This window comes from Engraulis encrasicolus, chromosome 15 (assembly GCF_034702125.1).
Source record: "Engraulis encrasicolus isolate BLACKSEA-1 chromosome 15, IST_EnEncr_1.0, whole genome shotgun sequence".
Lineage (NCBI taxonomy): Eukaryota > Metazoa > Chordata > Actinopteri > Clupeiformes > Engraulidae > Engraulis > Engraulis encrasicolus.
In genome coordinates this window covers 23,639,253-23,663,415 of record NC_085871.1, presented here as the reverse complement: position 1 = coordinate 23,663,415, position 24,163 = coordinate 23,639,253, and the positions used below count along the sequence as shown (strand labels likewise).

Here is a 24,163-nt window from a genome sequence, read left to right as displayed (position 1 = left end):
AGACTGGTATGCTGTTCATGTTTTCAATGATGGTTTTAGTGTTAAGCACACACCGCATAGACGCGCACACACGCGCACACACGCGCACACGCGCACACACGCGCACAGACACACGCACACACACACACGCGCACACACACGCACACACACACGCGCACACACGCGCACACACGCGCACACGCGCACACACATGCACACACACGGAGAGTTAGCTTAGTGCTAGTATTGCACCATCAGTCCCTTGGCTAAGCTTATTTCATTATTTTCATATTGAGAGATTTCTTCCCATCTACATGCGTATGTGTCTTTTTGTTTTGGTTTTGTGTGAGTCCGTGTTGCATGGCTACAGAGTGTTTGCTCTGAGCAGTCGAGTCCCATCAGTGACTCAAATTGTGCGTGCGTGCGTGCAGTGCCCTTATCAGATGTACTGAGACCTGCTTCAATATAAGACCCCCGGTCAGTCATTGCCTCTTAAAGGCAGACTGTGTGTCTGTGCGTGCGCTTCTGCATCTGTGTGAGTGCACGTGCGTCTGCGTCTGCGTCTGTGCACGTGCATCTGTGTGTGCATGCGTCTGTGTCTGTGTCTGTGTGTGTCTGTCTGTCTGCCGAATGGCCGCGTGTCCATATGGACTGCGTTTCCTGTGTTGTCAAGTTATTCAGAGTGTGTGTTTGTGTGACGGGCGTCCGGGTCCCGATGCATGACTGTGCCCCCCCCCCCAGCAGCAGGCAGGGGCCCTCTGAGTGGTGTGAAAGGTCGGGGGTCAGTGTTTCCCTGCGGGCCCCTGTCACGGGCTGTTTGGAGCGGGGGGCCTCGCTCTTCCTCTGTTGGGATTACCCCCATGCGCCCACAAACAGGCATCGGGGGGGTTTGTTGTGCAACACTGCGTGTGTGTCTGTGTGCGTGTGTCTGTTGACTGACTGCCTTCATTGCCCCTTCCTGCAGTGTTGTGTGTGTGTGTGTGTGCGTGTGTGAGTGTGAGTGTGCGTGTTTGTGTTGACTGCCTCACTTGCTTTCATTGCCCTTTCCAGCTGGGTTAGTAAACTGTGTTTTTGAGAGCTCTGCTTTCTAAAAGCAGTCTTCTCTCTTGCCATATGGATTGAGAGTGGACTCCAGAGAGACTCTCTTCTCCTCCATAATGTACTGACTGTGGATGTAGCCAGGAAAGCCGTCAGGAGGGACAAAGGGGTCAGTTGTCCCGGGCCCATGGAGAAGGAGGGGCCAGAATTGGGTCGTCATTACATTGAATGTTTTGTGAAGGGGGGGCTTTCACATGACTTTGTCCCAGGTTTGACTCCCTGAAGAAGGCATGGCTACCGAAACGCGTTGGGGTCCAAACGTTTTGGGGCCCAAAACTTTTTGGGCTCCTCATTACATCGAATGTTTTGTGGAGGGGGGCTTTCACATGACTTTGTCCCAGGTTTGACTCCTTGAAGAAGGCATGGCTACCGAAACGCGTTGGAGTCCAAACGTTTTGGGGCCCAAACCTTTTTGGGGCTCCTCATTACATGGAATGTTTTGTGGAGGGGGGCTTTCACATGACTTTGTCCCAGGCCCGTCTGACCAGAGCTGTTAGAGGCCCTGATTGTAGTCCATGGAAGGCGGCGGAAATGTATTCAGAAGAATATTTGCAGCAACTGAGTGTCTGAAATAAATAATTATGGTGCAAGAAACGGAATGAAAAAAGAGGGAGTAGTTGGGTGAAGAGTTCATAGCTGCTGTTTACATATGCAGAAATGGTAAATGAGTTGCTGGTGCTTGTGGTGTGATCTCCAGTGTAGTTTTTGCACATAAATTAAACATTGCACTCTAACAGAATGAGCACAGACGAACCCTTTTTTTCCTTCTGCTGTACATTTTCAAGAGGATGAGTTTCATCTTCATAGTGGAGAATGAACTATGAGAACTGTGGCATTATCATGGTTGCACACATGCTGCAAATGAAAAATGTTGGTGTGGATGGTGCTTGTCTTGTCTGCTCTGATTGAGTTTGATATATCGTATTGATAAAGACCGGACCAGTGCTGTACAGTGTATAATGTGTAAAAAAAATTATAAGCCAATCAGACGATACACTGATGCTGCTGATGTTTTATTAACTGTTATTCTATGAGTTTGGCTTATGGGTCAATGACATTTTAGTAGTAGCACACGTCAGGGCAGTGCAACCATAGCTAGCTAATGCCATATATTTTATGGATTTAAATGTTTTTTTTTAATGGATTATCTAAGAGGCATATTCATTGCAGTACATTAATTACCAACCACTAATTAATATATGGGTATTAGCAGTGGTTACACGACCTGACGCCCCAAAAAGCATCATTGACGTTAGCATTCTTGTTGTTTGTCTAATGAAGGCACATTTATGGCACCAACTTTTGTGAGATACCAAGTTCGCTTTAGTGTCTTGAATTGTTTCATATTAGTTGACTTGTATGGTCTTCTTGTTTGACCATCTCATGTGCTTGATGGATTGGGACAAGATTTCTAGGGTCGCTCATGAGCTTCTTGAACTATAATTTTTATGAGTTGGCATTTCTGGTGTTCTTCTTTGTCCTCTTGTATGCATGTACTGGATCGGTTCTGTAAACTCCCATGAATTCACAGATATCGTATTGTGTATGCGTTTGCTTCTACAGGTTTCTTGAACCATAATTGAGTTGGCTTATATGGTGTTCCTCTTTATTTTTGTCCCTCTCAGGTACATGTACTGGACGGACTGGGGCGAGATCCCAAAGATCGAGCGGGCGGGCATGGACGGCACGAGTCGGCAGATGGTCATCGACAGCGACATCTACTGGCCCAACGGCCTGACGCTAGACTACGGCGAGAAGAAACTGTACTGGGCCGACGCCAAGTTCAACTTCATCCACCGCTCCAACCTTGACGGCACTTCTAGGTCAGGACAGCGGACATTTTTAAAAATCTGCATGTTGTGTTTCACTTTTTAACACATTGAATACCGGCGGTGCTCACGGAATTATGCCGTAGAATACCAGCGTTCTAAGCCCTTTTTGACGTTTTTTTGTAGACTCACAGCTTATTATGTGATAGGGCCACTGAAATATGTTATGACTCGTTCGAAAGTGGAGACGCTGCCCTCTTAGTAGGTGAAAACTGTGTGTCTCTACGAGCTTTTATTGCCGAGTAAACCCACGCTAAACCGAAGCGGGTATCCATGGAATTCAGCTACAATCGGAGATATTGAGGTTTTTGTGAAGGGTGCGCTTCTTCAGAATGTGACGAGTTTGAAAGGGGATGCGTTGGTTTTAATCACAATTTGGTGCAAGGTTAGCTCTGACACACATCTTCCTGCTCGTCAAGACACACCTCCTGCTCTAAACCACTACGACACCGGCAATCAATGCCCTTCGAAATCCACGTTTTTCACACAGACTGAACACAAGCTCTTTGCACACATGCAGAAGGTCGGACATTTGCTAAAATAGTTCCCGATGACTCCCGAAATAATAGCCCAACATTGACAACAAATGCCAATGATATGATGCTTAGATGTAGCCCATCCGATCCATATGTAGCCAGCTATGCTAGCTTCTGGCTTTTCACATACAGGAAGACAGTTCAACATGGGGGTGAATAATCAAATAAACTTATCTGGTTGGCGATAAAACTTCCAAATCGGAGCGCATTACTCCAATTACAATTCGGGTGCCATTCTGATCCAAGGATCTGGTAAAGGTCTAGGTAGCAAGCCCAGAAAGTTCAAGATACTCCTGGCACGATATACAATGGTCTCTGAGTTTACCTATTGCGTGAAGTCAGACACAATACACGCTACCGATCGTAGGCTACTAGGGAAACAACAACATAGCACGATTCACGAATACGGCAGCACACCTCCTGCTCTGTCACACTACGACACCAGCAATCGATGCCCTTTGAAATCCCCGTTTTTCACGTGGACTGAACACAAACTCTTTGCACACATGCAGAGGGTGAGACATTTGCTAAAATAGCTCCCGATGACTCCCGAAATAATAGCCCAACATTGACAACAAATCCAAATGATATGATGCTTAGATGTAGCCTAGCCCATCCGATCCGAATCATATGCGGTGGCAGATGGACACTCCCAACTGAGATCGCTCCCGGGACGTGTAGTCCCAGGTGTTTCTATCACTCCCGGACGTGTAGTCCCACCCGATTATATCTCACGTATTATCATACACTGCCACATACAAGCAATTTAAGGTTAGGGTAGTAGTTAGGGTTAGAAACAAAAAACTAACATCAAAAAGATAACTAGCTCCGTTATATGGCGGTGGGATCGATAGTCCTGGCTAGTGGGGGCGAGCCGACAGGGGAGCGTCCTGCGTTGGGAGCGACAATCAGGGAATCATGATATGTAGCCATGCTAGCTTCTGGCTTCTCACATACAGGAAGACACAGAAACTTATCTTTTTGGCGATCAAACGTCCAAATCGGAGCGCATTACTCCAATCACATATCGGGTGCCATTTGGATCCAAGGATCTGGTAAAGGTCTAGCAAGTCCAGAAAGTTCAAGATACTCCAGGCACGATATACAATGGTGTTTACCTATTGCGTGAAGTCAGAGACAACACATGCTACAGTGACCGTACTAGGGAAATCAATGCAGGCAGCGCGATAGGCGACATGGGTTGGCATCCAGACATCTCGGTAAGTTAAATTAAAATATCCAAATCATAACACTCAAACATCATAACAATCAAACAACTTTGGACTGCAAATGTTGTCATTTATGTCCATCACAGAGCTACCAAAATCACATATATTGTCCATTGAAGGGTGTAGATTCAAAATATGATATTTAAATGCAAAAACGTATTTTTACGTTTTGGTATACAACGCATGGGCGTGAAAAACGCATTATTACGTCGTCGGTACTCAATGTGTTAAGTATACAGCTGTTTTAGCATACTGGGTTGCTGTATCCAAATCTGCTGTAAGTAAAGCACCAGGCAGTAACAATAATGACATACCTGCAAACTCGTCACCTTTTGGTGACAGTCACCTTTTTTCCGGCCAATTAGGTCATTCACGTGAATAGAAATAGAACCCCCGCTGTGCACTGTCACCTTTTTTTCTTTGACGAGTTTGCTGGTCTGTAATGAGCGTTTGGCCTTGTTGTGTTGTTTCCAGGGAGGTGGTAGTCGCGGGGGAGCTTCCTCACCCGTTTGCTTTGACACTGTACGAAGGCACACTGTTCTGGACGGACTGGACCACGCACTCGGTGCACTCCTGCAACAAGGCGACGGGAGGGGAACGCCGCGAGATCCACGCCAACATCTTCTCCCCCATGGACATCCACGTCTTCAGCCAAAAAAGACAACCCTCAGGTACACACCATAACATAGACGACCCACATGTACACACCATAACATGGACAACCCATAGGTACACACCATAACATGGACAACCCATAGGTACACACCATAACATGGACAACCCACAGGTACACACCATCACATAGACAACCCACAGGTACACACCATAACATGCAACTAACATGGACAACCCATAGGTACCCGTCATCATAACATAGACAACCCACAGGTACACACCATAACATGTAGCCAACATGGACAACCCACAGGTACACACCATAACATGTAGCCAACATGGACAACCCACAGGTGCACACCATCACATAGACAACCCACAGGTACACACCATAACATGCAGCCAACAAAGACAACCCACAGGGACACACCGTGACATACACAACCCTCAGGTACGCATCATAACATGTAGCCAACATGGACAACACAGAGGTACACATAACATGACATGTAGCCAACATGGAAACCTACAAGTACATCCCTAACATGCAACCAAGAAAGACATCCAGGGCTCCAAATGAACACCAGCCAACCGGCAAAATGCTGGTGAAATTTCAGTTTGGCTGGTAGAAAAGACAGTCTTACTTGCCACTGTGACCCATTACTGAGTGTGTGTTTGGCTAGCAAGATGAGCATCTACTAGCCATTTTGGATGGTGATGAAAAAAGTTAATTTAGAACCCTGAAGACAACCCATAGGTATATCTGTGAAATACAATCAGAAAGGAGAACGTCCATGTTATCGGCGAAAAAGACAATGTACACTCCTTGTACACACATATGGCCAAAAATACATCCCTAAAGTACAGTAAAGACCATACAGGTACATATCTAGCATGCAGCCAAACATGGACAGGTTGGCAGCATACCACCAGTTCTCAGCAGCAGGCCGAAGAAACAGTATTTCCCCAATTCATATTTAAAAATGGGTAGCTTCCAGACTTGGAATCTGTCCGAAATATAAATGTGTACAGCGTTTATTTTCCCCTTTTGCTGCTTGGAGAGGCTGCTAGTAGGCATAGTCAAACATCACTCCTTCAAACAGGCAGGTGTGCGTGCGTACGTGCGTGTTGCCTGCTTCTGTGTGCCTGCATCTGTCCTAATCATTCTTTCAGTAGTTTGAAGGCCATACATATTGTAGCCATTGGTGGATTGTCTCCGAGACTTCTACCGACTAGAAAGGGCAAAATTGCAAATCTGGCTCCCTGACTTGGCACTGTTAGCAGTCGATCACTTTAAAGCAGTCTACAGATTCGCTGGGCAGGTTTTTTTGTTTCTCATTTATCCTTTTTTTCACCCTTCACATCTTTCATTGGTTTCCCCTGTTTCTAGTTTTAGCTTTGTTGAATTGAATGCTGCCAAATGTTAATTCAGTTTTGAATAGTTTATGCTATTGATTAATTCATTTATTCATGTATGCATCTATTGACTTGTTTATATGCGTTATTTATGGGCTTGGATGGATTTTTGCGCACAGAAGACCATGGTCAGAATCGCACACGATCATGGGCATAGAAATTTCTAGAATTAGGGGGTGGTGGAGGACACACACACAGGCACACACACTTTCTTACTGTCGCAGCTATGCTCTGTAAAGGTAGTTGCATGAGTGGTAGTAGTAAGGCTTGTTTCGCTAGTGATGACTGTAGTATTGGTGGTGGTGGTTATCTTAGATCGGTAGAGGAGGTAGTGCGATCACCTTTTTGGCCCTCCTCCCCTGCCGTAGTGCAAGCAGAGCACAATGGGGCTCCCTGTTCTGCTGTCCTCCACTCTGAATGTAGAGAATTTCTCATGGCTGAGAGAAAAAGCCAGGGCTGCGATCTCCCTCTCCCTCCCTCCGCCTTGTTTGCAGCAGAAGGACATCTTTCCACTCCACTCCACTCCACTCCTCCTGCTCGCTCTCTCTCTCTCTCTCTCTCTCTCTCTCTCTCTCTCTCTCTCTCTCTCTCTCTCTCTCTCTCTCTCTCTCCACTCATGCACTTATCTGCCCTCTCTATTCCTCTGCTCTCTCTCTCTCTCTCTCTCTCTCTCTCTCTCTCTCTCTCTCTCTCTCTCTCTCTCTCTCTCTCTTTCTCTCCCTCCTCTCTTCTCTTCTCTCCCCCAACCCACTCCACGACCCTTCTTCTTCTCTCCTCTCCTCTCCACTGCCCTGCTGTTCTCCATTCCTTTCTCCACTACCTCTATCCCTCTCTTCTTCCCCAACACTTCACTACTGTCATCCATCCATCCATCCATGTGCTCCCTCTCCTCTCTACCACTCTGATCTCTTCCCCTCTACTCCACTTAACTCTCATCCCTCTCTACACTGTCATCCACTCGTCCTCTTCTCCTCTCTTCTCCTCTCTTCTCCTCTCCTCTCCTCTCCTCTCCCTCTCTCCTCCCCCCATCCCTTCCCTTTCTCCCACCTCCCTCTGTGCTATCTTGTTATTTTGCCCTCTTGCTTGTGTGCTCACTCTCTTGCAATGCCTTCTCCGTCTCTCTCTCTCTCTCTCTCTCTCTCTCTCTCTCTCTCTCTCTCTCTCTCTCTCTCTCTCTCTCTCTCTCTCTCTCTCTCTCTCTCTCCTCCACGGATACAAACCCACAAGCAATTAACTGAGAGACACACGCACACGCACATGCGTGCGCGCGCACACACACACACACACACACACACACGCACACACCCGCGCGCGCACACTTTACACACCTCCTTTCTCTCACTCCATCTGCTGTCGAACTGTCTTCACTGTCTCTTTATTTTGCCCTCCAACTCACTGTGCATTTCTTCTCATTTTGCTTTCTCTTGTCTATTTCTGTGTCCCTTGTTGGGCTGGTTCTTATAAAGCGCACGAAGGCAGGCATGCACACACACACACACACACACACACACACACACACACACACACACACACACACACACACACACACACACACACACACACACACACACACACACACACACACACACACACACACACACACACCCGCCCCATCACTGATATCAGCTAGGAGCTGATGACAGTTCACACACTGACTGTCCTAGGCTATTTGAGTCAGAGCTGTGTGGGTTCAAGTCTGTTCTGTTGCTAGTTTAAGTCCATTAATTTGTGTTGTTGAACTACATCTTCCTTGGGCCACATGCAAATGTTCTCAAGCTAATGAGCATTGGGGCTCTGGGGTTGACTTAATGCAATGTTGTTTTCTTATAGGGCTGGGACGATTAATCGACTAATCGTGACTAATCGATTAAGTAATTTCCTTGAAGATTAAAGTGCTAAAGTACTTGAAAAAATAATCGTTTGACTAATCGACTATCGAAAAAAATAATTTATGGATTAATCGGGAGAAAAATAATCGTTTAGGACAGCCCTATTTTCTTATACATCATTGCCCATATTACTGGTGATCAAGCAACAGGGATCGATTATGAGCCCCAACATGGCCCCAACGTTTCAATGGTTAAACCGTCTTCATCAGAGTCCATGAAGCAGAAACGTGAGGAATTACCCCTTTGTTTCAATGGAAATAATTATTTGTGTCTCTTGTGTGTGTCTTTCTGTTGAGCAGTGCCAAATCCGTGCTCGGTGAAGAACGGCGGCTGCTCCCACCTGTGCCTGCTGTCCCCCACCAAGCCCTTCTACCAGTGTGCCTGCCCCACCGGAGTACAGCTGCTGGACAACAAGAAGACCTGCAGAGATGGTAAGAGATTGGAAATCTCTTTTTTTGTTTTGGAGGAGGAGGAGGAGGAGGAAACCAACGCACACCAGAGGTTTCGAGGTGCAGGTAGCGGGTACTAGTTCACTTCAGAGGGGAACTTGGATATACCTCTTGTCCGTCATGCTGAATTTTATTTACACAAACAACGTTTCAGCCAGTGTAAGGTAGGCCACACTGGTCGATACGTTGTTTGTCTAAATAAAAAATCAGCATTGTGGACAAGAGTGTGCGGTATCTTCCCCTCTGAATAGATTGAAAATCAACACCAATACTTTTACGTTGGAATGAATCCTTACACTGCCCGGCGGTCTGTGAGCGCTGTCCCATGAATGGCATGAATGGCAGACGCATGACAAATCTATGCTGATTGTACAGTGTGCAAGGCAGACCAGAACACACCACTAACACGCACACACAAATGGACTATCTCCATTTCTGGACTTTGAAATGGTACGGGAATGGTCTTGAAACTGTGTGTGTGTGTACGCTGTTTTAAGCAAATCCTGTGCTTGGAAATATGGTGATGAGGAAGGGAGTAGGCCTGGAAACAAAACACCAAAAAAATGTGTGGGAGTTACATTTGAACATCTTTATTTAGAAACATTTTCCCTTTTCTCCATGGCTCCTATTTAGAATTTTGTGTTTTTTTATGTGTTTTTATGTCGTCTTTTACAGTGTTTTTGTTTGTCATGGCTGTGGTGTTGTTTTGGGGTGTTATCTCTGTACTCCCAGTCAGAGAGGCTGCTTCGTTCTCTTTTCTAGCAGGTTTGGTTTGACCTTCAGGAATGTCCTTGCTTAACTTGCCGAGGTTTGCGATTATACAATATCACTCATCACTTACACTGCTTGTCCAAGTTGTTGTCGACACAGTGAATTGCTCCTTTCTTGCACGCCTTTTCTTTACTTCCCATACACGTACGTCACTATGACTATTAGGCGATTGAAACATTGAAACAGGCATTTGGTTAACCTCGTTTAAACTGCTGTAGAGTCTTTTTAAACGGGGCCCCTTTGAGAGAATGTTTTTGAACTTCCAAAGTTTGTATATGCAAATGTCTACATGGGTTTTTTTGTGCGGCGCAGTTTGTTTTTGGCCGGAGTTCAAAGGATGGCTCTTTGTTCTGTTGAATTGGAAACACAGGCAGGCGAGCAGCAATACTGTACTTTCAGAATGAGATTCCGGCTTTAACCTCCTCCCCTACTGTGCTGTGCGCTCTCTTGCTCTCTCCCTCTCTCCCTCTCGCTTGCTCTCTCTCTCACTTTCCCTCTTTCAGTCTCGCTCTCTCGCTTGCTCTCTCACTCACTTTCTTTCTCTTCTCTCTACTGCTCTTCCTCTCCCTCACTTTCCGTCTTTCAGTCTCGCTCTCTGGCTTACTCTCTCACTCGCTTTCTCTCTCTCTACCTCTCTCTTGCTTTCTCTCTCTCTCTACCTCTCTCTCTCTCTCTCTCTCTCTCTCTCTCTCTCTCTCTCTCTCTCTCTCTCTCTCTCTCACTTTCTCTTTTTCATTATTGCTGTCTTGCACTCTCACTCCCTTGCTCTCTCTCGCTCTCTCTCGCTCTCTCTCGCTCTCTCTCTCTCTCTCTCTCTCTCTCACTCTCTCTCTCTCTCTCTCTCTCTCTCTCTCTCTCTCTCTCTCTCTCTCTCTCTCTCTCTCTCTCTCTCTCTCTCTCTCTCGCTCCTTCCCTCCCTCCATCTCACCCTCTCCATGCCCCTGAATCTCAGTGTTTTCACCCCATCACCCCTCCTTCTTTTTGCCCTTCTCTCTAGTTGTCTGCTGTGTCTTGAGTACAACCCCCCCCACCTCCACAACCCCCCCCCCCCCCCCCCCTCCGCCCATATACACTGCTGAAGGTGCTGTGTGGACTGACCTGTGGTCTCCATAGCAACGCCTGTGCTTGCGATCGCTGCTGTGTGTGTGCATGTGTGATTCACAGCCCTAGACTTCCATCAAACCCCCGTCCCATCCCCCATCATCTCCCCTCATCTCATCTCTCCTCTCTAGTGCCTTGTTTTTCTATTACTTATGCGCTCGCTCTCTCTAACACTCTGTCTCTCTCCCCCTCTTACCCTCTCTCTCTTTCTTTCTCTTGCACGCTCTCTCTCTCTCTCTCTCTCTCTCTCTCTCTCTCTCTCTCTCTCTCTCTCTCTCTCTCTCTCTCTCTCTCTCTCTCTCTCTCTCTCTCTCTCTCTCCACCCTACGCTCCTCTAGCACTCTGTCTCTCTCCCCCTCTAACCCTCTCTCCCTGTCGCTCTCTCGCTCCCTCTCCCCCCTACACTCCTAACACTATCTGTTCCCCCCCGTCTCTCTCTCTCTCTCTCTCCCTCCCTCCCTCTCTCTCTTGTGCTCCCCCTCCATCTCTCACACACTTCTAGCCTTTTCTCTCTAATCTCACTCACTCTCATGCTTTCTCCCCCTCTTTCTCTAACTCTCTGGCCTCCATCTCGACTCTCTCTCTCTCTCTCTCTCTCTCTCTCTCTCTCTCTCTCTCTCTCTCTCTCTCTCTCTCTCTCTCTCTCCCTCCTCCCCTCTCACCCATCCACCCCCCCCCTCCCCTCTGCCCGCTCTCTTTATTTATATTTTTCCGCTTCATTTCCCCCAGTCAACAGATCAGGGAGGGAGGGAGAGAGGGGTAGGGAGCCCTTTTGTTCGGCCCAGGGAATCACATGCTCCCCCTATGGACAATGCCCTCTTTCACGGACCGCCTTTTCACCAGCCCAGCATCCATCCCCATCTCATCCCCATGGCTGGTGCGGGTGCGGGTGTGGGTGCGGGTTGGTGTGTGTGCATGTGTAAGCTGTGTTTGCGGGAGATGGGTGTGTTGCATGTGTTGCGGTTGGAGGCTGTTTCTCGGCAGCCCTACACCAGAGCGACTGGACTCCTAGAATCTCTGCCTACACCCCAGGGCCGCAACCCGCCTTGATGCCCGGGGTGGGAGGGTGATGTGTGGGTGTGTGTGTGTGTGTACATGTGTGTAGGCTTGTGGGAGATGGGTGTGTTGCATGTTTTGCGGTGAATGACTGTGTCTCGGCAGCCCTTACACCCCAGGTCTGCCCATGGCCTCGATGCACATCCCCATCCTATGGCTGTGGAGGGGGCTGGGTGTATGAGCATGTGTAGACTATGGCTGTGGGAGATGGGTGTGTTGCATGTTTTGCGGATAAGGATTGTTTCTCGGCGGCCCTACGCTACACCCCAGTTCTGCACCACTCAATGCCCAGATTTTCCCTTGATATACAGGATACAGTGTCTCTCCCCAGAATTTGTGTTAGCCAAGGTGGTGGAGTGTTAAAAGTATATATTTTTGGCTAAGCAACTTAAGAAATTACATTCACAACATGAAATGTGGTGCATAATATATCTTTTCAGGGGACCCTAGTCAAGGTTGTAGGTTTTTCTTGTCAAATCGGCCGCCTTAAGTGCTGTGGGAAGCCCTGGGATATGCATCATTGAGGGCTTTCTTGCCCAGGATACACCTGTGGCCTAAGAGGCTCCACTGGGGTTTTTCCATTGGATGGTTTTCTCCTGTGGAGAAGGAGAGTGAGTGGGGTGAGGGCTACGTGAGTACGTTTTTAGTTGAAGTCACGTAGTGCTCTCCCCCATCCTCCTCCATGACTGAGGTACCCTGAGCATGGTACCGTCCCACCGCACTGCTCCCCATGGGGCGCCACTGAGGGCTGCCCCCTTGCACGGGTGAGGCATAAATGCAATTTCGTTGTGTGCAGTGTGCAGTGTTCACTTGTGTGCTGTGGAGTGCTGTGTCACAATGACAATGGGAGTTGGAGTTTCCCAATGGGCTTTCTTTTTCAGTTGGCATACGTGCAGACGTGGAAACGTGTGTTGATGGGGAATTCAGTGCTGTAAATGAATAAGGTGAAGTTAGGTGTATGTGATGTGATGACTATAGTTGACTCTATAGCTAGTTCGATGGTATATATTCATATGACGAACATCCTTGTGTCCTTGAAATGGGGGCGCAAATAAATCGGAGCTGTTTTGTTCTGTAGAGCACCAATTTGTCAATGGCCTTTGTTGAGGTTTATCCTTAGCTGTGACGCTAACGGTAGGGACACATAACAGGCGAAGCGAGCGAGGCGAAGAGAGGCAAAATTCATTGACAGCTCAACTGTCATCAGGTCGTCGCGGCGAATCAAATGGAATGGTATAGTTATGTTGTAGATTTGATTGGGCCGCCGCAGGCGAATTCGCTCCTCATTTGCATAATATTAAACTTTGTTTAAAGATTTCGCTCCTGTTTGCTTGCTTTCGCTTGTCTTCGACTCTCTCATAGGAATGAATGGCGAAGTTTGCTTCGCTTGGCCAAATTTTATTTTGTCTGTCAGAAAAGACCACTTTGAACCATTTGAGAGTGTGTTTGGCTAGTAAGATTAATATCTACTAGCAATCTACTTAGCCATCATGAGTCACGTTTCAAGAGCTCTTCCCGGCTTTGAGGGTGCGCTTAATATGTGTGTGTGTGTGTGTGTGCGTGCCTGCGTGCGTGGGTGCGTGCATGTTTTAGGGGTGTTGATGTGGGGGATTTAAAGGGGGTACCAGTCGCTTTTTGTTGTCTGGGAAATCTTAACTAGATGGAGGCCTATAGGGGAATGTGCATCTCCTGAATAGAGAGAAACAGAGAGATAGAGAGAGAAGTGGGGGGGGTCAGAGAGGGGGGGGGTGAATGGAGAAAGAGGTGGAGAGATGGAAGAAGAGAGGGATGAGAGGGGAGGGGAGTTCTCAGTCATGCACGAGTGTTCAAAGCGAGCCCTCTGATTGATCTTCTCACAATTGAGGCATCTCGTTCTCTCTCTCTCTCTCTCTCTCTCTCTCTCTCTCTTTCTCTCTCTCTCTCTCGCTCTCTCTCTCGCTCTCTCTCTCTATCTCTCGCGCGCTGTCTCGCTCTCTCTCGCTCTCCATAGAGGAGAGGGGGGTATTAGGGGGCAGGACCTGTCCGTTCACTGGAACAAGGGCAGACAAATGAGTTTCTCTTTCTTTTCCAAAGGGCTCTTTGCCTTGTCTAAGTTGAAACATGGAGGGGCCTCCACATTGGAATGGAGGAGTGCTGGTGTGTAGGGGTATTGAAGGCTGGAGGGTGTACCATAAGACACAAGTATGTTGTCATTAAGCCCTGCTACACTCTTATGTGGACCACCTGTCTTAGCTGTTCAAAAAAGTCTTAGCTGTCCAAAAAAAGAAATGTGTTTAACGCAACTTCAGCTTTCAATTTCCTTGTCCCAAATACAAAAGAGAAATTGATTGTGCAGCAGGACCATGAAAATTAACACTTATTGAAAACGGATAGCAAGGCAGGAGGGACAAGACGGAAAGTGTTTGGAAACTTATCGTTATATTGTGTTGTGTGTATTCACTGTGGATACTAGTGTGGAAAGTTGTGTCTCTTGACATTCTATTGGGTGGAGAGCAGGGCTCTAAATTAACAGCAGCCAAATACTGCTGAAATTTCAGTTTGGCTATTAGAAAAGACCAACTTACTAGCCACTTGTTACCCATTAGTGTGTGTGTTGGGCTAGTAAGATTAACATCTACTTGCCATTTTGGCTGGTGATGAAAGTTTTTTTTTTTTTTTTTTTTTTTAAGTTGATTTAGACTACTGGTGTGGAGTGGACTCTTTCTTCTTTCTCTCATGCCTCCTCAGGACATGTGTGGTGTTGAGGCTGACGGCAAGCCGGAGTGGTCAAACGCAGTAACCCTGGGACAGACCACAAGTGTTACAAAACTTATTGGTATGCCGCGTTGTGTGTATTCACGGTAGATAGTGTGTAAAGTCTCTTTCTATTGAGTTGGGAGTGTACGCTGACTTCTTTCTCTCATGCCTCCTCAGGACATGTGTGGTGTTGAGGCTGACGGCAAGCCGGAGTGGTCAAACACAGTAACCCTTCCTGCTGCTGTTGTCCTTTTGAAGAAGCTAGGAAGGATATGGGCCATGAGACCATTGCAATCCGACACCACACTAGCCTGTGCTTTAGTGTCTAGCTATAGTCACTCAGTCCCACTATAGAATTACGCTTTCTCTTCTTCCGACACGGCACTGTTATTCGTCATCAACTTGCTTTGGGCTACTTCTGTGATGTGTACACTTTCTGAGCAAACAGTATCTAAAGCTTTGTTGTTGAGGGGGGGTGGGGGGGGGTTGTGCACCTGCTGGGGGGAGTGACTACGTGGCACAGGTGTTTTTCTGGGACATTTTTATACTTTTAAGGTTTAAGAGTGTGGCTTTAACATTTAAAAACAAAGTATTCTTCCCCGGACGTGGCTCAATATCTAGACCACTGCACTGTTGCGCTGGGTACCCGCCCTGGTTTGATTCCAACCCAAGGTAATTTCCCGATCTTCCCCCATCTCTTTCTCCCACTCATTACCTGGTCCACTTTTCTCTGGACTATCCTAATAAAAGCATAAAAGACCCCATTTATATTTATTTTTGGGGGGGGTGATGTGTTTTTTTGCTGTTATTGTGACTTTTTCAAACTGAGGCTTAATGTTCTGCTAGTAAATCTTTTGATTGACAGAGACGTTTGTAGTTCTTGCTCAATTACTAGCCAAAGTAAGAGGTGGATGTCAAAGCGTGTGCGTCTGTGTGTGTGCGCCTGTGCGCGTGTGCGTGTGTGTGTGTGCGTGTTTACACACGTGTATGTCAGTTTGTCATAGACTGCTGGTATTAATTACCAATGCTAGACGACTTTCATTCACAGGAAAGTAAGTCACTCATCGCATCATGGCAGTAGAATGTAGTCAAACCGGTGTTGGGAAATGCCTGCCAAAGTCATGCACGCTATCTTTTCTCCAGCAACTACTGTTAAAGGATAACTCCAGCCAATTTCAACATGCAGTTGTAATTCTCAAACCACCATGGACTTGTCAGTACCTGAGTTTTTTTTTTCTCGTCTTCAGCCTTTTCCGAGATCCTGGTCATTTTAATGGGGGCAGGTGTTTGTTTACATTTCAAAAAAACATCTTGATTTTATTTACAAAAACATTCAAAAGGTTATGCAACATCAGCAGACAACTAACAAACAGCGATAACCTTTGGGAAAATATTTGGAGTAGGCCTATGTTAAGAATTTTTTAAATGTAAACAAAATCTGCCCCCATTAGAATAGCTCAGATCTCGGAAAGGGCTGAGCCGAAAAATGCATCATCACCGGGTACTGACAAGTCAAGGGTAGTGTGAGCATTACAACAGCAAGTTGAAATTGGCTGGAGTTATCCTTTAATGGAGTGAAATCCCCACCTTTACATACTTCATGATATGTGTAGAAAAAATGAATATATCACTAGACTGAACAAGCCTGGCGACTTGTCATTGTAATGTTTTTACCATTCATTTTGTAACGTTGCTGTTTTTGTGTCAGGTTTTCATTGGAACTCTTCTTTCCCCCTTCAAACAGAAATAGCTGCTTGTTGTGCTTTGTTTGGTCTTTGGTGATCTTTGAAATGTCTGGTTCCTTGGGATTATTGTTTTGTTTTTGTTGTTCATTGGAACAGGGCTCCCCTCTTCCCCCTTGAAACTTGTCTCATTGATGTTACAAACTGAGTAATAACTTCATTTCTATAGCACTAAAAAGTAAAATGAATAAATAAAGACATGGCCTTGCCCGTGGCTCGAACCGCTAAGGCACTGTTCTTGTTGCGTTGGGTCCCAAGTCAGATTCTGGCTCAAGGTCATTTAGGGCAGTCATGGGTAAGCGGTTAGGGCGTCAGACTTGAATCCCAAAGGTTGCCAGTTCGACTTCGGACCTGCCAGGTTGGTGGGGGGAGTAATAACCAGTGCTCTCCCTAATCCCCCTCCATGAACTGAGCATGGTACCATCCCACCATAATTGCTTGGGGTGCCATTGAGGGTTGCCCCCTTGCACGGGTGAGGCATACATGCAATTTCGTCTTGTGCAGTGTGTGCACTTCTGTGCTGTGTCACAATGACAATGGGAGTTGGTTTCCCAGATGGCTTTCTCTGTCACTTCATCTCCCAGCCCTATCACAGCTCTCCCTCCTATCATTTCCTGTCCACCTCTTCAGCTTTCCTGTCATAATAAAGACAAAAGGTCTAAATAATACTTTCAAAAATAAAGCGCCTGACAGCGTTTAAAGGCTGTATTTACGCATGTCATTTACGATATGGTATTAATTAAACAATGCTTCTTCGTTTTTGGGGCTTCTTTAAGGCGCAGCCATGGTGTAATAGTTAGGAAGTTGGACTGTAGACTATAGGGTTGTATGTTCGATGCCCACCCTTACCAATGCCTTCCTCCACCCATGGATGAGGTGCCCTTGAGCAAGATACCCAACCCCACATTGCTTCAGGGACTGTAACCAATACCCTGTAATATCTGTGAGTTGCTTTGGAAAAAAGCATCACCCAGGGCCGTAGCCAGACATTTTCAAATACAGAGGTAAAATACTGTGTGCTGTACTGCATACTGTTCATTTAGAATGCTTCAAACACTTCAGTTTATTTTCATTAATCCCTGCATAATTGGGGGTGGTGTACAGTACAGTATATAGACTGAATTTATCATTGTTGATAGATAGATGGATACATTACTGATTACTGAAAAAAATACCAAGGACATGACCTGTGTCCTCAATGGTAGTTACGGTAGTCACCAATGTGATATAATATAATGTTTAGGGCTGGGTATTGCAGCTATGTTCCTGTATCGATTCGATTTCGATTCTGAGGGTTTTGAATCGATTAATCACGATTCGATTCGATTCAATTCGATTCACTCCGAATCGATTCAATCCGTTCCCTTTTTGGTGCAAGGATTTCCCCCAAAAGATGCTGTTGCCTATTTTTATATAAAAATGTCTAAGGGCTGCGGCTTGACAGTGTTAACAGATTGCTAATTTGTAATAAGTAGGCCTAGGCCTAATTGACTAATACCTACTGGGTATTTTCCACAGACCTAAATGAAACAAAATGAACAAAAAGAAAAAGAGCAAAAAAATCGATTTTGTGCCCTGTGAATCGATTATGTGAATTTTAAATGATATCGATCGAATATCGATTGAATCGATTATTTTACCCAGCCCTAATAATGTTATGTAATGTAGTGTAATGTTTTTTGATGTGTTTAATAATTCTGATTCTGCTGTTCTCCCTCCCCAGGCGCTACTCAGCTACTTCTCCTGGCCCGCCGCACCGACCTGCGCCAGATCTCGCTGGACACGCCGGACTTCACGGACATCGTGATGCCGGCCGAGGACATCCGGCACGCCATCGCCATCGACTACGACCCCGTGGAGGGCTACGTCTACTGGACGGACGACGAGGTGCGCGCCATCCGACGCTCCTACCTGGACGGCAGTGACGCACAGCTGGTGGTCACCTCGCAGGTGAGAGGGTCGGGCCCATATACATGAATAAACACGATGCACAGCTGGTAGTCACCTCGCAGGTTTGAGGGTTGAACCCATATATACATGGGTTCACAGTGTTTGTAGCCAACATTGGCATCCAACCAGGTGAGCTAATTTTTTGACTGACAGCAGTTTCCAACAATCAGAGGTTGTGTTGTGCGCAGGTAGTTTTGCACAGGCAGGTTACAACAAGCATTTAGAACCCATATATATGGATATACATGTTTACATTCTATATAATTTAGTATAGAATGCAATGACTTTTATTGGCAATATTCACTTTACCAGTTGTGAGTTGCTGCCTTGTAAATGACCTCGCAGGTGAGCAGATCGGACCGAACACCTGGCAAATATGTTTGTCAATTTTTTCCTTGTATTTTTGTCATTCTTATTATATTATACATTTACATTGTTTTAAACATTTATAATGTACATTGGGCAGCTGTGGCCTTGTGGTTCAACAAATGGGCTTTAGATCAGAGGGTTGCAGATTCCAGGGGGGCTACAGCCATAGTGTGTAATGGTTAGGGAGTTGGACTGCATATCACAGGGTTACAGGTGCCACCCTTGCTATTCCCTTTCCCCCCTCCATGGTTCTTGAGTGCCCTTGAGCAAGGCATCTATCCCTACACTGCTCCAGGTATTGTAACCAATACCCTGTAAAATCTCTAAGTTGCTTTGGATAAAATCATCAGCGAAGTTTAATGTAATATGCAATGAAAAGGTCTGGGCACAGAGCCAGTGACTCCAAACTTATGTAATAAAAATGTTTCCCCTCTCGTCTTCCTTCCAAGGTGAGTCACCCAGATGGCATCGCTGTAGACTGGGTGGCCCGCAACCTGTACTGGACCGACACCGGTACGGACCGCATCGAGGTGACCCGGCTGAACGGCACCATGAGGAAGATCCTGATCTCAGAAGATCTGGACGAGCCCCGCGCCATCGTGCTGGACCCAGTAGCAGGGTAAGACTCCAAGCTCTAGTTCTTAGGGCTGCACAATTAATCACAATTAATCGGAAATCATGATTTTGGTAGCAATGCTAAATAACTGTGGCTGCGACGATTTAATCGGGATCGCACAGGAGGCATAATATGTTGATAGGCTTTAAACAAAGTTTAAGAAAAATTAAATAGTTAAAAAAAAGAAGGTTGAACAGCAGTCCTTTTTACTACAGACTATGCCCAAGCTAGATTTCTTTTCCTCATGTTTTGACCGTGACGTGACTGCGGAGGCAGTCGCGAGAGCTAATGGCAGCTAGCTCCGCTCACAGCATCTGTGCTAATTTATCTGCCCAGCTCTGTGTGGTGTTTCACAGGGCAGAGAGCCAGGCTGGGAGAGATGGAGGAATGGAGGGATGGAGAGAGTGAGGGCGAGAGTGCTAGAGGGAGGAAGTGGGAAAGGGTAGCTGTAAGTCAAACCGCAGGCGGTGCTTGCGTGCCTCAGCCGCTGTTTATATAGGAAGTGAGGTCACTGTTGCTTGCACTGCCGACCCAAAGCCAGCAGTGGCCTCTCTCTCTCTCTCTCTCTCTCTCTCTCTCTCTCTCTCTCTCTCTCTCTCTCTCTCTCTCTCTCTCTCTCTCTCTCTCTCTCTCTCTCTCTCTCTCTCTCTCTCTCTCTCTCTCTCTCTCTCTTGTGTGACACAGAGAGTGTTATTGTGAGTGACTAAGTGAACAACATGTGTAAGGCAGATTGTGTATGTCTGCTTGGGAGAAAGTGTGTGTGTGTGTCAGTCAGAGGCAGAGAGAGAAGGCGAGAGTTGGCGAGCAACGTGCGTGCGTGCGTGCGTGCGTGCGTGTGTCAGAGATGGAGAGAGAAGGCGAGAGTTGGCGAGCAACATGTGTTTGTGTGTGTGTGTGCCTTTGAGCCTCTGATTGTAATAAGCGGGTGTCCCTGTAAGGGGGCCCAGCCTTGCCATCTGCCCTCAACACACACACACACACACACAACCACACACACACACACACGCACACACACACACACACACACACACACACACACACACACACACACACACACACACACACACACACACGCACACACGCACACACGCACACAGCAGTGTGAGTTCAGGGTTGGGACAAGGTAAAGAGGTTGGATGTCCAGGGTCAGTGGTGGTTGAGCGCAGACCCACAAAACACATGCTTTTTACCACACACACACACACACACACACACACACACCACACACACACACACACACACACACACACACACACACACACACACACACACACACCACCCACCTGTCACCTGGCTGATGGACCACACCGAGCCATACTGACATCATAGCCAAACACACACACACACACACACACCTGTTCCTGCTCCATGTGCTGTGGGCTGCGGCAGCATGTTTTGAAGTTTTGTCGTAGCAGTGGATGTGATGAGATCACCACCTCATGTATAGGTCATCATGTACTGTAGCCAGGGTTGCCAGATGAGAATGATGATTTCCAGCCCAAAAAATGCTCACAACCCGCCTGGAAGCACTAAATCCCGCCTAATTTAAGCTAAATTCCATTGATATATATGGCCAAAAATTGGCAGAAAATCCCGCCTAAATGCCATTTTTACCAGCAGACGGTCATCCTAAACAGCCCCATTGGGTGGAAATCCGCCCAATCTGGCAACACTGACTGTAGCGCCCTCCCTGTCACTGCAAGCAAGCACTGATGATGATGACTAAGAGCACCAGAGTAGTGTGTTTCTTTTGGCATCTGTGGCCCTTAACCCCTGCTTACACACACACACATGCACACCTACACACACACACACACACACACACACACACACACACACACACACACACACACACACACACACACACACACACACACACACACACACACACACACACACACACACACACACACACACCGAACCAATAGGTTCAAAAGCAGTTTTGTCCCAGCTGCAATTACTTTGCTAAACAAGATGTAAAATAAACCTATGTATTTGTAAAAATGCTCTTTGCACTTTAGTGCCCCCCCCCCCCCCCCCCCCCCCCCCCCCCCCCCCCCCCCCCCACCCCCCCCCCCCCCCCCCCCCTGTGTGTATATGTTGTATGTGTTTTCAATCACATGTCAAACATTTTATTTATTTATTTGTGTACCTTACATGTGTTTTTTAGACTCCATGTTTGTGTCATGTGTCTTGTGGTTCTGATGTAAGGACAGCCATCTTCTCTTTTAAACTGCAAACCCAGTTTACCTTCGGGTACCAATAAAGTTGAACTGAACACGCACACACACACACACACACACACACACACACACACACACACACACACACACACACACACACACACACACACACACACACACACACACACACACACACACACACACACACACATCGGCACACCTACGTACACACACACGCACACACACATCCACACACACACACACCTGAACACACACACCTGAACACTGGGCTGTAACGATATTGTATTGAACCAGAAATGTCTGATACGCAGAGTCACGACACTGTATCACGATGCAAGGAGGGAGTATCGTGATACGCCGTTTCCAAGTTTTGATACCTTTCAGTCCAGAAAATAACCACATGATATGATGTGATAATGCTTCAAATCATCATTATCATCACTATTATTATTAAACTAGTAGCCTCTTGTAACCTATCCTACCTATAAACTCTCGTAGTTTTCATTCATAATTTTCTATGTTGGCAAATGTGAAAGAAGCAAATGAATTAATTTAAAAAGATCCTTTTTTAAAAATCGTGGGATGTATCAAACCGCAGGACAAAAATCATTGCACGAAACGAATCATGAGTTGAATGTATCGTTACAGCCCTGCTAAACGCACACCTGCACACACACACCTACACCTACACACACCTACACCTACACACACCTACACACACCTACACACACACACACACACACACACTGGTTTTCCCTGGTGGGCAGATGGGCTGACACTCTGTACTGAGTATGCATGAGTCACTCACTGGTGAGTAAGAGGCCACGCTAGAAGCACAAGGACTCTTAAAGGCCTTTTAAAACACAAGAGTACCAGAGCCAGAGAGGGCACACCTCGGCCTCAGAGAAAGTTGGATTGTGAAAGAAGGTTTGGACTTGTTGTAGGAGGAAAAGGTGCCGCACACCCAGTCAGTGACACAAAGTCTGTTTTGCTGAGAACATACGTGGTGATCTGGGTTAATATCTTGGGCACAATCATGTTGGGTTTGTTAAAAAAAAAACAAGAGACCTCTAGAACTTCCTCAGATCATTCATGTTTGACTATCCATGGGTTGGGTGGCGCGGTGTTATCTTTCTTTGGTTTTAGCAAGCGCATGGTGGTGCAGTATAGTCAACTTCATGAAGAAGAAAAAAACCCATTGATTGCACACTCACTCATACTATCAGAACTTCATGCAGTACTTCTTTAATTACGGTAGACGTTTCGTCTTATACCTTCATCAGTTGGTCTAATAAGTTTCTTTTACTAAATTTGTGTATGTGTGTGCATGTTGTATATGTTATGTCATATATGTTATGTTCCTGTACTATTTGTTCTTGTGTGTATGTCTTATATTCCATGTTACATGTGTCATGTGCCTGTAGCTTATAAGGACACCCGTCTCTGTCTTGACCTGCAAACCATTTTCCCTACAGGTACCTTGCAATGAAGGGAACTCGGATGCAATTCTCGAAAGCATAGTTGTTAGCAGTTAGCAACTTGGGGAGTTGCCTATGTGAAATTGCATCGCAACCAACAAAGTAGCTGCCGTAGTTAGCAACTACGCTCTTGAGAATTGCACCCCTGAATTGTAGGAGTTGGCTTATATGGTGTTGTGTTTTGTCCTCCTCAGGTACATGTACTGGACAGACTGGGGCGAGATCCCGAAGATTGAGCGTGCGGCGCTGGACGGGACGGACCGGGTGGTGATGGTCAACACCTCGCTGGGCTGGCCCAATGGCCTGGCACTGGACTACGACGAGGAGAAGGTCTACTGGGGAGACGCCAGGACGGACAAGATAGAGGTACGTAGGCAGCCAAATACTGATGACTGGTTATCAGACTGAAAAACAGGTTTCCTGGCCCTGCCGTGGCCAAACGGTAGGGCACATGTCTACCCTTCGGCTGACCCGGGTTCAATTCCCGGGCCGGGTCCTTTGCCTTCCCTTCCCCGTCTCTCTCTCCCGACTTGCTTCCTGTCACCACCTTCACTGTCCTATCATAAATAATGTCAAAAAGACCAAAAAATGTCCAGGAAATCTGTTCTACACTGGGCCATAGTTTACATCACGCCACTGCAGATTGTCCCTGTGGTCTCGGTGCGTCTCTCTGTGTTTGTTCCGCTGTGTTAACTTGTGCAGTGGTGAGTAGTTCTAGAAGTTCTGCTTCAAGGTGCTGACATCTGAAGGATGCTCTTACATCACTACATCCAGTGCAGAAGAGCACTTTAATAGCATCTCTGTCTCCACAATAAGACAATAACACCCCCCGAGCTTACAACCCTGCATAGGAGTTCACATTAGCGTGTGTGTTTGTGTGTGCGTGTGTGTGTGTGTACATGCGCACATGCACGCGTGTGTACATGCGCGCGAGTGTGTGTGTACATGCGCGCGAGTGTGTGTACATGCGCACGCGCGTGTGTGTGCGTGCGTGTGTGTGTGCGTGTGTGTACATGAGTTGCTATTTAGCATTGCCTTGTCTCGTTAGCGCATCCTGCTCAGTGGGTGGCTAGTTGGTTAACAGTGGGGTGTGCATGCTG

At 46.7% G+C, this 24,163-nt stretch overlaps 1 protein-coding gene across 1 annotated transcript in view; it reads left to right on the top strand.

Moving 5' to 3' along the window:
• Positions 1-24,163, top strand: part of lrp6 (low density lipoprotein receptor-related protein 6) — a 117,012-nt gene that overhangs the window by 34,824 nt on the left and 58,025 nt on the right. The window contains exons 3-8 of the mRNA XM_063217242.1: positions 2,703-2,900; positions 5,146-5,342; positions 8,891-9,022; positions 18,170-18,396; positions 19,215-19,384; positions 23,258-23,429. Coding sequence (XP_063073312.1) covers positions 2,703-2,900; positions 5,146-5,342; positions 8,891-9,022; positions 18,170-18,396; positions 19,215-19,384; positions 23,258-23,429 — 1,096 coding nt within the window. The remainder of the gene's footprint in view (positions 1-2,702; positions 2,901-5,145; positions 5,343-8,890; positions 9,023-18,169; positions 18,397-19,214; positions 19,385-23,257; positions 23,430-24,163) is intronic.